Genomic DNA, 15,066 nt, shown 5'->3' on the forward strand with positions numbered 1-15,066 from the left:
CATAATCAGCCTATTTATTTCTGATCTGCATAATTATATTAATGTATTAGACAACATTACGGTTACAAAATTGAAAAAAAAATCCATTAGGTCCTCCAGTTAATATTGTAAACAACAGTTTCTCTTAATTTGTTTTTCGTCTGTTCCTTACAACGTATTTTAAATAACGTTGTAGAGAAACTGTAGGGTATTAAATACGATGGACGATGCATCGTCCAATTACGATGGTAGGTATATCACATCGAATGTTTTATTATATTCAGATTCTTCATTCATTAGTTTTCATTAAATTCAACGGATTCTGAAAAACCTCAATTTTCTTCTTTTCAAGGTTCGCCTGACACTACTCCGCCAACTGTGCTCTGTCCGTCTGATATCATCCGAACGATTCCACTGGGAAGTACATTTGCAATGGTATCAGTGCCAATCCCTACTGTTACCGATGACTCCGGAATCTTCTTCTTCGTTAGTTCAACCGTACCAACTACAAATCAGTTCCCTCTTGGAAATACACCGGTCACATTTACCTACCGTGATCTCGCCTTCAATCAAGCTTCATGCACATTGTCAATCTTCGTGTCAATAAGTAAGAAAGAAACTGCTACATGATTTTTTTAATTGGTGAAGGTATAAATGCATGGTAATCAACAGACAGGGTTCGTGGGGTAGCCAATATTGGCGTCCACATTGCATGTTTAAACAGCGAAATGTTTCTGGTTTCCAATCAAGATAGAACTTGACAATAAAAAGGAAAACATAATGTTGTTAAACATCTACACATGATTACTTGACCCTAACTAAACTGTACCCCTAAGACAAACTCTTTACAAGGTCGATAATAATAATCATGACATCAAGAGAGGTAGTAACCCCCCCTTTTTTCGCCCAAGCTAAACACGCCCATACACACCCTTACATACTCGTACGCGCATAAACCCCACACTCCCTCACATACACACCTTTATGCACACTGGCACAAGTAAAAACACGAGCGCCCACATGCACATTGTACTCACATACCATAGACAAATAAATACAAGTGATGTCACAATGACCTTAATCATCAGTAGATGTGAACCGAGCTGCTCAGAAGTTGTAGCCTTACTAGTATTAATAGAGCTACGAACTGGTATATCTTTTGCGAAAAGATGATTAATTTATCATCCCTAATAATTTGATCCTGACAAATTAGTAAGGGTAGACCCACTAGTTTGCAGGGTTATCACATTAGTCAATCTTCGAAAATACCGCCAAATACATGTCTGTAGATTAATATTGTGAGCATATTACTAGTATTTTGATTTGCTCCAAGGGAAGTTTAAATATTCATGTCGATAGCATAACGTCTTTTTATAGAACCTTCTCAACAATCATAACACTTTATATAATTTACAATCATTGATATTGCGTCAAGCGTGGTTCTCGTCCGAAAGTTTTTATTTTTATTTTATTTTTTTCATTTGTTTATTTCATTTTATTAATGTATTTTTTTGGGGGTGGGGCTTTATAAATGTGTGAAGATGGTCATTTTAGTACAAACGAAAACGGCTTACCATGGGCACCATGGGGAGACTACTCATGCAGCTGGGAATTGATGTACGTGACATCAGATAGTGCCCCCACCCTCGCCAAGCAATAACATTACAACAGTGTCAATAGAAACGCGAGGGGGCGAAGCGACATGGTTAAAAGATTTAATTTCCAACTGTTTAAGAATTTATTTTAGAGCCATTATATGTTACCAATATAACCCCCAGGTAATCGTTTAATTACAATACAAGGAGAGGGGCCTGTCAACCAAAAAAGTGGTCTAAGATTTCCCCTCTCAATGCGTTTTCATTATCCATACGCCAGTTTGCGTAGCGACCGAGCGCGAAAATAAATAAAACACAAAATACGAGAGGTCTCACTTTTCATAATTTTCAACCAAAGAAAATCGAATTTTTAGTAGTATTCTAAGGGTCACATAAATCCCATAACGCCACAATTATGAAAACGGGTACATATTCAAGAGGGTTCAAATTGCTTTTCGCTGTCATTAATAGTGATTGACTGTTAATAAACTTCACAAGCCATGATTTTCTAACAATAACCCGACGAGTCCTGAAATGACTGTCATATTGAAAGAGGGCGTTTTGATGAGAGGGTACTCTGTAGGAGGGGGAGCGATAAGGGAATCAGCGACGCCATTTTTGTCAATGAATAATGATAATAGAGTATAGCTTTTGCGATCCGACATTCTCTTTTAATGCTCGTATTGCATAATTCCTCCGTTTTCCTTCCTCTTTCCCTTTTCACCTTTTTATTTAATTACTTAGAAATTTTAGGGATACGGCTCCTCCTGCAGCGCGCCCGGTATCGCTGCGGCTTTATTGGACATCTTTTATAACGCACAATGTAATCACGTTACTGGCTTAGCGAGTGCAAATGATATAGAGCGGAAATCGTCTTTATTTGATGATGGACACGATTAGAATTTGATATCACGTAGTGATACTGAATGTCAAATGAAATTTTAATATCCTCGACACGATGGATGTCGCCTTGTATATGCGAACAAATGTTTGTTTCATGATTGTAGGTATACATCTTGATCTCAATCACACAGATGTCATACGCATGATATTTTTTCTATCGGGGGTTGTTTAATAAAACTTGTGATATTAACAAATTTGCAATAACAGTTTAAAGCTACTAAAATCATTCAGTTTGATTGGCTGATAGTAAACTTGTTATAGAAATTGTGCATTTGTTATCAAAACATTTTTTTTAAGACACAGCGCCCTAATCTAGTTTCGGCACAATGACTTGTCCATTATTTATGTTAAAATAGTTAATTGACAATGTCCAAAGTTAAACAACATCAGCAACAACAAATACCTATTATTTACATCACATTATTTTGTTATTCTCATCCCTTTTTATCATAAGTTTCCAAACATCTAATGGACGAATAAGCATCTGCGAATGTTCAGAGGACAAATGGAACCTTACGTGTATTTCATTTAAACATAAATGAGTACTACTTGACTTACATTATATATATATATATATATATATATATATGACAATGCAAGATATCTGTTCATATTATCCCTTCAACGTCATGTACTATTACTAATAAAAAAGGAATTAAAACAGTCAAGGGAATGGAAATATATGGAGAGATCAAAAAGATTCAGAATGACAAATATATCTATAAATACAAGAATATTACAATATTCATTTTCACAAAACAGTAGTGGAGCATTATGTAGGTCCTCGCATTTTGCATCTTCTAGCAGTAATTCTAAGCTGAGCATTTGTATAGTGTGAATTTGTAGGATTAATTGCAGTACTATATGCAATCAATCCTTCTCGTTCTTTCGGGTGTAGTAGAGTATTTTCGTAATAGAGCATTTTCGTACTTAGTACTTCGCACTAATAATAATAATAACAATAATACAGTATATGCAATTTATTAGGCGCCATATCCATCTCGTTAAAGATGCTCAAGGCACACAAGTGAAGGGGAGCAAACAAAATGGAATAACAAAAAAAATCTTTGAAAACACGAGGAATACTTTGTGCAGTACCGAAAAACTAGTGCACCATGCTGCATTGCCTACCGTAAGTAATACCGATGTTACATGTTTATGAACATATTAAAGGTAAAAGTGTCCTTGTGCAGGTAAAAACTAATGCCTTTTCCATCTAATGATGTGAGCTCCGTGGTACTTGTCATTATCACCAGCCGGAAGGTTGACAGCATGATGAGCATAAAGCGAGTGGGTGACATATTTCACCTAGTTGGTCACTCTCGGGACGTCGCACTTCGACTGATTGAAAGATATCTGCCACAGCATGGCCTCCCAATCTGTTGGTAGTGTAGACAATCGTCGCCAAACATCCGAACCTCAGACTTGACACAGCTAGGAAGATCATTAATATAGGCCAAGAAACGAAATGGGGCAAGTACAATCCCTTGAGATACGCCTGAGATGATATTAACTGGGAGAGAGGTAGTTCCTTCAAGCACGGTCTGTTGGACACGATTTTTAAGGAAGGCTCTGATCCAACAAAGGAAATTTCCTTGGATGCCATAGAAGGCTTGTTTTTTATGCGGTTCTTTATCAAATGCCTTTAAAAACTGTAATAGTACGGCATTTATCTGCTGTTTGATGTCGATCCCTAAATATGGTACTCATTTAGGGTCGGCGCTAAAATTAAAGGTAGCTTAGTAATGGAATTGTTATTTCTAAAGCTATTCTTGATTAATCAACTCTAGATTTATCAACTCTAGATATAGGTTTAAAATGATTTCAGTGTAATCCACCTTTTAACATTCCACCGTCCACCATCATTCTTTTAGCCAAATTGATTTACATCGGAATAGGATGGCACTTTTCAGTGTGTCCATTAGAGCTTTTCTGTAAGACCCCTTGAGCAATAATTCTATCACATTCCCAAAGGTCTGGCACAAAAATATCCACCACGCAAGCATTGACACTGCATAGTGGACATTTAAGCCGTTTACTGTCAAAATGCTCAATATGGCGAAAGGAACCCCAGTTAGCGCAAACCAACCAACATTTACAAGTGTAACGAACAGCGCCCTCTTAATTGACCTGATCTTTACTAGGATGCCTTGTCCTTGTGGAAGATCAGGGGCTCCAACTAATTCCTGGGCGTGGATCTTCTGGGCATGTCGATACGAGATAGTCAATAACCAGACGTACACAAATATAATCACGGCACTTGGTAAGAGCACAGCATTTAGCATGAACGCAAATGCTGAGAATTCTCCCATTGTCTTTACATCGATGTAACACATGCCTGCCTCTGTCTGCAATATCTCAGAATCGGAGATATTTGATAAAGAAATCATCATTGTTGTAAGCAATATCGTCCCAATCGTGCAAACCCATACCTTAAAATTGCTTATCCACGTCCCATATCTGTAAGGCATGATGATGGACAAAAGACGATTTAGATGCTGGAGCACGTGTAGTTGGATACTGCATGAAGCAAATATCTGTGCAATCCAACCGCTTACTCTGCAGAAAAAGTCTCTGAAACCCCAGGAGTGGCTGACTATTATGGGGACCATGAATCCATAGCTCACTGCGAAAAGGGCATCGCAAAATGCTTTAACCTGTAATATTATTTTGCTTGCCGTTGGAATGTCCGTGAGCGATCGAATCGTCTTGAAGTGGGCTGCATTGAGACTGATTGATAGTACTGAGGTTACGGCAATGAGAATGGCATACACAACTGTTGCGTAGAAAGGAGCGATTTCATCAGAGCCAGAGACGGTTGTTTCGTTCTTGCAAGAGTCGTTCCAATTATCCATCTTTGATTATTGTCTCGGTGAAATTAATTTATAGAAACAATTTCAGTAGGGCTGAGTTCACATCTTGCATAGTTTATATTGTTGCCAAACTTAAGAGCTGGATATCCACCGAGAGATAATGTCATTCCCGGCCAAAAGTAAACAAAAGTTGTTGTATGTGGACAGATTCAAAACAAATCTAGGTCCTAAAGTGCTATGGATGAATGAATTTTTAGTGTGTTTCCAAGATGTTTTAGACATTGGAAATCATATCTGATAAAAAAAACTATGCATTTTATGTCAAGAGTAAATCTTCCCTACATAGCGTATGCTCACCTTGGTACAGAAATAAAATCAGTATTCTAATGTTCTTATCGTTGCCCAGTTTATATATTCCATTTCTCCTTTCGGCAATAATTTGCCTGCTCTTTGTAGAAAGATAGACGGTTCACCCTCTGTAAGTCAAACGTACCAATTAGGCAGAACGAATGAGCCAAGATTAGGAATGATGGGCGGATGTAATAACTGTCTACCTTACAAAAGCAATGACATGTACTGACACAGCAATGAAGCCCTTCTATCGCCTGTCATTTAACCCAGCGGCGTAACAGGGGTCGGTGGCCAGGGGGGGGGGGGGGGGGGCAAGAGCCAAACATTTCCCGGTCATATCATGGAACAGGCAATGGCGTCATAAGGCAAAAATTTTGAGGGGGCGGTATGGCGTATCGGGCAAATATATATATAAATATAAGCGAGCGAGCAAAATTTTTTGACATTTTTATTGCAAAAATCAAATTTTGTGATAGATTTTGACATAATGTTAAAAAGATGATATCATATTTCACCCTCCTCTCCTTTTTTCTCTCTTTTTTGTACGCCACCGTGAACAGGATTTTTGTTATGATTGTGAGCATCAGGGCGAAGCTCTATATGCTCGAGGGGGCCGAGTATGGCGCTTCTGGCAAGAAGTAGCATAATATAGGTCCCGAGCGAGCGAAGCGAGCGAGATAAAAAAAATCACCTTTTCATGAGAATCTAACATGACGATAGATTTAAACGTGATATGCAGAAAAATATAATACACTTTCCTTTCTTTCCTAATTTTTTTGTTTGGTTGTAGAACTTTTGGGGGCCATGGTCCAAACTCATCCATATAACAGTGCTTTATGGGTGGGGTCCAGGGCAGAGCCCCGGAACCTCTTGATATCAAAGCCATTTTAAACCTTACAGATGGCCACTTATTTTAATCAAATTGCGTGTATATTTATATAGCTTTAACACAACACATAAATTCAATACAGTTGTGTATCGTAATCATCCAAATATTGTGAGGGGCACACCATAGCAAATGTGGGAAAATTTGTAAAAAGTCGCCAGCGAGCGAAGCGAGCCAGAAAAAAAAATGGCCTGTTAAAATGAAATTCTAATTATGTGATAGATTTTTACATCATTATAGCAAATATCATGTCATATATTTTTTGTCATTCATCTCATTTCGCTGCCTCCTTTATTTTCTTTTATTTCCCCTTGGCTGTGGAACCACCCCGCGGTACGCCAGTGCTTCAACGTAAAGCTTAATGCAGGAAGGGTCCATATAGGGGCCCGTTATAGAACCCATTAAAGGTTACAGATGAAGAGCCGCGGTCTTGACTCTTGGACAGAGCCTTTGGAGATTTAGCAAGTTTATGATAGACTTTAATACGACATTATGCTATATACCATCCATTTTTCTTCCCGCTCGTTATCTCAATCCTCGGCAGCCCGGTAGCTAGTGTACGTTATCTTGTCCCTATTCTTTATTTTCCAATTTAGATTTTGGATAATTCCATTCTGCCTTTATTTCCCGCTTTTGTTTGCCTTTTTTTCATCTTTAATTTATTTCCCTGTCTTATTAATCATGCTAATGTATTTGAATATCGGGGCGATTGTTCTTTCTCACTTGTTCTTTTTTCCTTCCTTTTCCGTTATCTTTCCGTTTTCCCTTTTTTATGTTTTTTCTTAGTTTTCTTTTCCCTTTTCCTTTCCCTTTCACATTTTTTCTTTCCTTTCCCTTTCCCTTCCCTCCCCCCTTTTTTTTCTTTTTCCAGTTTTTTTTTTATTTTCCCGGTGAGCTCCGCCAGGGGGGGGGCAGCTTGCCCCCCCTGCCCCCCGCCTGTTACGCCACTGATTTAACCAATCGTATATATTTTTTTGAAAATGAGAAATAATGCAACTCTGTGTTAATAATGATATTGGTTATAAGAACCACTACAACCTCTTGTTCCATATGAATACCAGACCTAATTCTCAGTACGCTATCGTGGCCATATGATGAGTAAACATCCGTACTCTCACAGGCATGCCTACACTTCAATTCAATATTGGAATTATTTATTTACCAACATATCTAATCATACCAAAAATGAATCATCCAATGGTTGTTTTACATCATGGTCCCGACATGAGAATCAACACTAGCAAAATATTTTAAGATATAAGAAAACCCCCTATGATATGACTATTGCAGAAACAATATCATTCATTATTTTTATCAAATGCTTTTTTGAATTTTGACTTCAATACTGAACTGAAAGTGGATTTTTGCCATCATTCGCTGAGAAAAATACTTTTCTGCTATTTTCGAACCTGTCAATAACTAAACCCTTTTGCACTATTCTGCAGCGTCAGTGGATACGATACCCCCAGTCGTCAGCTGTCCGCTGGACATCACCGTGACAGTTCAACTTGGATCAACGCAATCTGAGGTGATTAATGTGGGAGAGCCCAACGTTAGTGACAACTCTGGAGTTGTTGTACTGGTCAGCTCAACCTTGCCTGCCGAAAGTAGATTTCCGATTGGAACGACTGCCGTGAATTTCACCTACAGAGATCCAGCAAACAACCAGGCATCCTGTTCTTTTTTGGTCAATGTGGTAGAAGGTAAAATATTTGAAAAGTCTGGGTAAGCAAGAATTCTATGCGAGAAAATGGCTGTTCAGATTTCCATGCCGTATCTGCAATTATATAATTTTGTGCTGTAAACATATTCAGCCTATACTTCCTCATTCGTATATGATTGGGATGTTGGAATCAGACATATAAACACCGTCTCATTTAAAAAAGATTTGTTATATAGATATTAAACTTACAATTTGTATAACAGGTTTAATATCAACCAATCAAATCGAATGATTTCACTAGCTTTAAACTTCTATTTCGAACTTGTTATTATTATTAAGAGTTTTACGAAACGTACTCCCGATTTTTCTGGTATTTCATTGTAACAAAGATGATTGCACGAGACACTCGTACTTACGCCAAACTTATTGATGGATTATTGATGAATTTATGCATGGACCTACTACTCTAGGTCCATGGTTGATGGACGACTTTAATGGACGACTTTATTTTTCTTTCTAAGACGTCTTTCGAAAACATTAGCCCGAATTCACAAAGGTGGTTTTGAAAACCCACGGTTGAGTCCATGGTTAATGCAGATTTCCTGTATAAATTACGCTAAATTAAGCGCGTATCGGGCGCGTGTATAAAAAATGTCCAATGCTGATGCGCGCTTTTGTCACAGTGCGCCAATTTGACGCCTGTTACCATGGTTAGATATAGATACGCTATTTTATTCATTAGTCCACTGTTTGAAATGTGGACTCATTATTCAAAACGGTGGACTCATGAATAAAATAGCATGGATAACCATGGCGACAGGCGTCAATTTGGCGCACTGCGACAAAAGCGCGCATAGACATTGGACATTTTTTGATATACGCGGTAAAATAGGCGTAATTTATACAGGAAATCTGCATAAACCATGGACTCAACCGTGGGTTCTTATAACCACCTTTGTGAATTCGGGCCAATATGTAATCAATTTTTATAGCCTTGAGTTAATATCAAAAGAGGCTGAAAATACATAGTGAAATTGACATTAAGCATTTTATTTGCAGCTATACCTGATATTTGCCTATGCTTTGGAGATTGGCCCCAACCTAATATATGTACACTTAGTATAAATTTGTATGTATGTATATGTATATTTCTTTTTCTAATATTTACCCATACCCTAATTTTAGCTGTTATTTATCATTTCACATACTCATTTTTAAGATATATTATATGTATAAGTTATGTACCTGTTACGATTACATCGAAACTGTACATTAAGTTGTATACTACTGCCCTGCATTGGCAGTAATGCGTCGTGACCTGGGCCTATCTTGATCTTTATTATGTTTTGTATTGACATTGTAAATTTCTTTCCTTTATTGTGATTTCAGTAAAGTGATATCAAATCAAAATTACGTTGGCCAACTAAAATGTGCTTTACTGTACTGTTCCCTACTAACAGGTTGAAAGTCAACATCCAAATATATCATGTGCACAAATCAACTTTTCCATGCCCAGTAGTCGGGAATCAAGAAAGAGATGGCCCTTAACTCGTATTCTTCTAAGGCACGGGTTTGTGAGAAAATCTTTCACTTCTCTATCTTTTCTTTTAATTTTCAGTTGATACTATACCGCCCGTCGTTATATGTCCAGGGACGTTTGTTGCAACAATCCCTGCAGGAGCAACCAGCGGGATAATAAGCTTACCCAGTGCTACTGCAAACGATGTCGGTGGTAGTGTCACACTTGTCAGTACCCAGCCAAATCCTACAAACCCGTTTCCACTAGGGACAACCAATGTGTCGTATACTTTCCGTGATCAGTTTGGAAATCGGGCATCTTGTTCGTTTGATGTCGTTGTATCCACTGGTAGGATTAATTAATTACATTTGTTTAATATGGTTGATAAACAAATTACGATGCCTTGGTCGGTTTTTGCTGTACTCCATAATTTGTAAGCCTATTCAGGCACGGATCCAGGGGGGGGGGGTCGGAAAGTACCGGCGTACTCCGTAAAATTTGGTAGAAAAAACAAGTCGCACCATGTCAAAAATAGGTTTTCGCTTGTTTGTCAAGCTTTTCGGAAGACAAAAATTTCTTTTCATTTTTGAGTGAGCACAACCAACCGGTTGATAATTAATACTTCCATGATTTTAGTTTGATATCGTTCCATAGTCACATTATAATCAAATCCAAACTATAACAGCAATGATTATATATTACTTTGTTCTTGATCTAAAGGTATAGAAATACATTCTTTTTTTCACAGGAACCACAGAAACTGGTGTTACTGTCACCTCTGTCACAGAGAATTCCATCTCAGTGTCCTGGCCTCAGGTTCCGGGAAATTTGATTTATCAGATCTTGTACAGCGACTCCGATAGGACCCAGATAAACATTACGATGACAGAAAGCATAACACTGACAGACCTTCTCGAGGGCACATCGTACAACATCACCGTATTAGGTTTCGACAGTTCAGGAAGAGTGGATGTTGGTTCCGTTATTGCGACCACAGGTAAAATTGACACGTTGAAAAAGGTCGAATTGACAAGACTTTATCTTATAGCTTTGTTGTAGCGCCCTACGAATGTTTGCCATTTCACATTTCTATGAAAAGTGTGAATATGGCAAGGTTCATCATTCACTGCGTATTAACAGACCATCTATTATTGGCTAAACTAACGAACCCCTTTAGCGACTATCGTACAAATCGATTTGAAGCTTTTGAACCTTAACTACCTTGAGACCTGTCATCCCTTTTGACCGAAGGACTAATGGGCCTTTGGATTATTTTCTTTAATCAAGTGCACAAATATTTGCCAAAGCATTTTTTGCATTTCTTTTCATTTCAATTTAAGACGAAAGAGCACTGGTAATTAAAAGCCTTTTCTCACGGGCATAAATACCGTGGCCGGGATCGAACCCCCGACTTTCATGTGTCTAGTCGGATACTGTTGAATACGTCTTCCATTGTCAGTTTTGATGCAAATAATGAGCAATGCATACCTTCCTCTGTTTAATCTGCTTTTGGATATATATAATATCTTGACGCTGCTGACATGTTCATTTTCTTTCACAGCTATGATGACAAGTCTTACAGCATGTAGCAGCGGACCTTGTAAAAACCTTGGGACATGTGTCAATGTTCAACAAAATAGTTATGCATGCATTTGTCAAGAAGGCTACGTTGGAGACCAATGTGAATTATGTACGTATTTGTTTGGAATACTTTTTTTTATAGAAAAGAACGATGTACATTTCTGTATAGATGCTAATCATACCCCGGGGGGGGGGGGCACTTCCATTCACGAGTGGATACCATGCGCGACCATGGGGTCTCGAAAACCACCCTAAACACGGTAATTTCCATATTCTGAAAATGCACCCCTTAACAAGTATTGGCGTGTGAAACCCCTACCCTTAACAAGTATTGGAAACAAAACGATACTCTTAGCAAATATTCCCTGAAATGAACCCCTAAACAAGTACAGGAATGTTTTATTGTTACGGGTCCTTCGGTCGTCGGCTTTACCTTATTTGGTTTAGTACGACCCATCCTTCTACACCTCGCGCAAATCGGACTCTAAACACGAAGTGTTGGGGCAAAATGGACATCCTTTATAAAACATTTTAATTTTTTTTTATCATTCCCATAAATTCAACCCTAAACACGTAATTTTCCTAGCGAAATAGACACCCTTTTTTCATTATTTTTGTGTTTTTGATACCCTTATCACGTTACGTACGTAACGTGTCCTATCGAGAAAAGGACATCCTTTTTACGTGTTTTTTGGTCGCGCATGGTATCCACTCGTCAATGTAAGTGGCCCCCCCGGGATCATACCGCAAAATATTATCTGAAAACTGCCCCGTCAAGATAATACACCGCGATGTCGAATTCCTGACGCCAATCTCTTTCTCTTAAAAAAATCAAACAACCCCCCTCTCTTTGAATTAGTATTCATATATCATTCATAGCGTACATTTTGTTTTAACATAAACCATGTATACAGTGGATGATACTTTGGCATTTTGATTAAGGGTTTATATTGACATGTCTTATTTTCCAGCTTTGGTTATTTAAAATTTACTTGGTTTTCATATTCTTATTTGAGTTTTGTTTATAATGATTTATATCATGGAAAACACCGGGAGGAAATAGGTAAACGTGTTCAAGCTGAAAATACCACTGTGACTTATCAGTTTTGCATTTGTAATTCATTATCTTCTACGTATTCATGAAGATAAGTTTGATTAAAAAAACAAAGTCAATATAATATATAGTCACCGCTGCGTATCATTTCACTCCATCATGAACATTGCTTGGATGTTATACATTCACGACGATCAGCTTTACTTTATTCACCGTTGGGTATCATATCACCATGACCTTGATGTGGTAAAGTTTTATCCGTTTATCCTGTAATGCGTTAATGTTTATTAAACGAATAAATTGTTATTGTTATGAGAATTTGAGGATTCAACATGTTCGAAGTAAAAGAACTTTGCAAAATCCAGTGATTATGACCATTTACGATATGACCTCTCATCATTTGAAATGGCTCATCGCTATAACATCCTTATGATACGATGTTTCATCTTTGGCATCTACAGTGGCGATAGTAGGCACACCTTTTTTCGTGTCCGATCGGGGGACAGACTTCGCAACGGTGACTTGGGAGGATGATCCTTCGCAGACTATTGTGTCGTACATCCTTACTCTATTTGATGCTTCTGGAACGGTAGAAGTGGTCCAGCAGCAGCTGGTTGCTCCTGAACCAACACTAACCTCTCAATTCACGGGACTTCAGCCGGCGACGAAGTATACCCTCGACGTTGATGTCATAGTCGGTTCGGTCAGAAACCAGTTCGTGTCAGGAACATTTTACACTCGTAAGTTAATAGCGCGTTCTGAATAAATAGGCTCGGCTGTGGTTCAATTGAACCAAACTCAGACCGCAGTTAGTTATTCTATAGAATGCTTAGGATCCATTGATATATTTATTTTTGGGAAAATATAAGCAAGGGAAATGAAATAGTTCAAAAGATTATTGAATTTTAATGAGTAAAGTTAATTACCCAGACGCCATCTAACAATGTTCATCTCGCACAGGACCGAAGCCGCCGGAGAACATCATCCTCTACACGTTAAGCGATGAAGCCTCTATTATTCGGTGGAATGCTCCATCTCCTCCTGACAATAACTTCGATGGCTATCTGGCAGCTTATCAGGACATTTCATCTGGCTTTATCAGTGCAGTCCCTTTGGCTTCTGCAGTCAGAAGTCATGTCTTTGACGGCCTCCAGATTGGTGTGGCATACGATTTCACAGTACTTACGACCGTCGGTCAAAATACAGCAAGTTCATTTACGACATTCCCTACTATTACACTTGGTGAGTAGGAATAGGTGCCTTACTACTCTCTCTCTCTCTCTCTTTCTAAACTTATTGGATACACCATGCAGGTTTATCTGCTTGTAGCTCTCTCAGTTATGCTTAACTTTGATGTTCATCAATGCTCACGGCTACTAATATTCTTTTGTACTTGTCCCCCAAAAATATCGTAAAATGTATTCATATTATCGATGCACATTGTAGACAAGTTTCCAATATTTTTCTATAAAGCTTTTGAATGCAACACTTGTCTATCAAAACCATGTCTTGAATGTGAATTTGAATGAACAAAACTTTTTCATGCATTAAGTGGTACCATATGTCAAAGGGACTAAGCGTATAAACCCCCATTCCACAGAGAGCAAGACCTCTGAAAACAACCAAAGAAGAAATCGGCCCCAAAGTTGAATGAAAATATTAAGTGGAGCCCCTCTGGCAGTCTCGTCTGCATTACGCGATTCAATATAGCAGCAGTGCTGAGTTTGAAAACGACGAGAATATTGTTCACAAAACACCATTCACATGATAATATAATACTATATTCATTGACCCTAAATGACATTTGACCTTGATTGTGTGACCTAAAAGATTTGTGCAAGATGATCAGTGATACTTGATTACTCCTATGCCCACATTTCATGAACTATCCATAAACTTTCAAATTTATGAAGGCAATTCAACAAATATGGCCTAAGTTTATTGACCTTATTATGACCTTTGACTTTGATCATGTGACCTGTAACTCATGCAGGATCTTAATTGAGTAATATTTCATTACCCTTCTGTTCAAGTTTCATGAACTCGGTTCATATATCTTCTAAGTTATGATGACATTTCAAAAACGTAACCTTGTGTTAAGATTTCAATGTTGGCGACACCGCCGCCGTCGTCGGAAAAGCGGCGCCTTTGTCTCGCTCTACTAAACAGGCGAGACAAAAATGCGTTTTAAGATTACGTTTGTTCAGAAATCTATAGAGACATATTACTATGAGGTGTAGACATATCACGGACGGACCACCGCGATGGTCCTGCATGGCATTGTGTATAACTATAAGATTTCTATAGGTCTCACCTGTCATTTAAAAACAAAGAATAGCAAAATCGGTTCTGAGACCCCCAATGAAATTTGAAACTAGAGGTAATGTTAATCTTATCATTCCTGCAGGATCGCCGGCCAATGTCAGTATTAGGGCCGTAACGGCAGAGCACGTAGAGGTCGCCTGGACTGTTCCACAAGTTTATGCACAGTCTTACGTGGTCCATCTCTTCAACGAAGGTGGTACAGAGGAACACTCCAGGACAGTCGGTGCTGAAAATACATCCGTGGTTTTCCAAAACCTGACGCCCAATACCCTGTACCTGGCTGTAGTCGAGACAGTCTCTGCGTCATCCAAACTGTCTTACGTGTCCGGTTGGGACCTAGCAAGAACAAGTAAGGGTGACACAGAGAGGGATAAAATAATCTCGACTTCAAAGCCCT

At 38.4% G+C, this 15,066-nt stretch overlaps 1 protein-coding gene across 1 annotated transcript in view; it reads left to right on the forward strand.

Moving 5' to 3' along the window:
* Window positions 1-15,066, forward strand: part of LOC135155730 (hyalin-like) — a 38,534-nt gene that overhangs the window by 2,900 nt on the left and 20,568 nt on the right. The window contains exons 4-11 of the mRNA XM_064105797.1: window positions 332-586; window positions 7,973-8,230; window positions 9,809-10,057; window positions 10,458-10,706; window positions 11,271-11,399; window positions 12,806-13,084; window positions 13,305-13,586; window positions 14,752-15,018. Coding sequence (XP_063961867.1) covers window positions 332-586; window positions 7,973-8,230; window positions 9,809-10,057; window positions 10,458-10,706; window positions 11,271-11,399; window positions 12,806-13,084; window positions 13,305-13,586; window positions 14,752-15,018 — 1,968 coding nt within the window. The remainder of the gene's footprint in view (window positions 1-331; window positions 587-7,972; window positions 8,231-9,808; window positions 10,058-10,457; window positions 10,707-11,270; window positions 11,400-12,805; window positions 13,085-13,304; window positions 13,587-14,751; window positions 15,019-15,066) is intronic.

Source organism: Lytechinus pictus, chromosome 10, assembly GCF_037042905.1.
Source record: "Lytechinus pictus isolate F3 Inbred chromosome 10, Lp3.0, whole genome shotgun sequence".
Taxonomy (NCBI): Eukaryota; Metazoa; Echinodermata; class Echinoidea; order Temnopleuroida; family Toxopneustidae; genus Lytechinus; species Lytechinus pictus.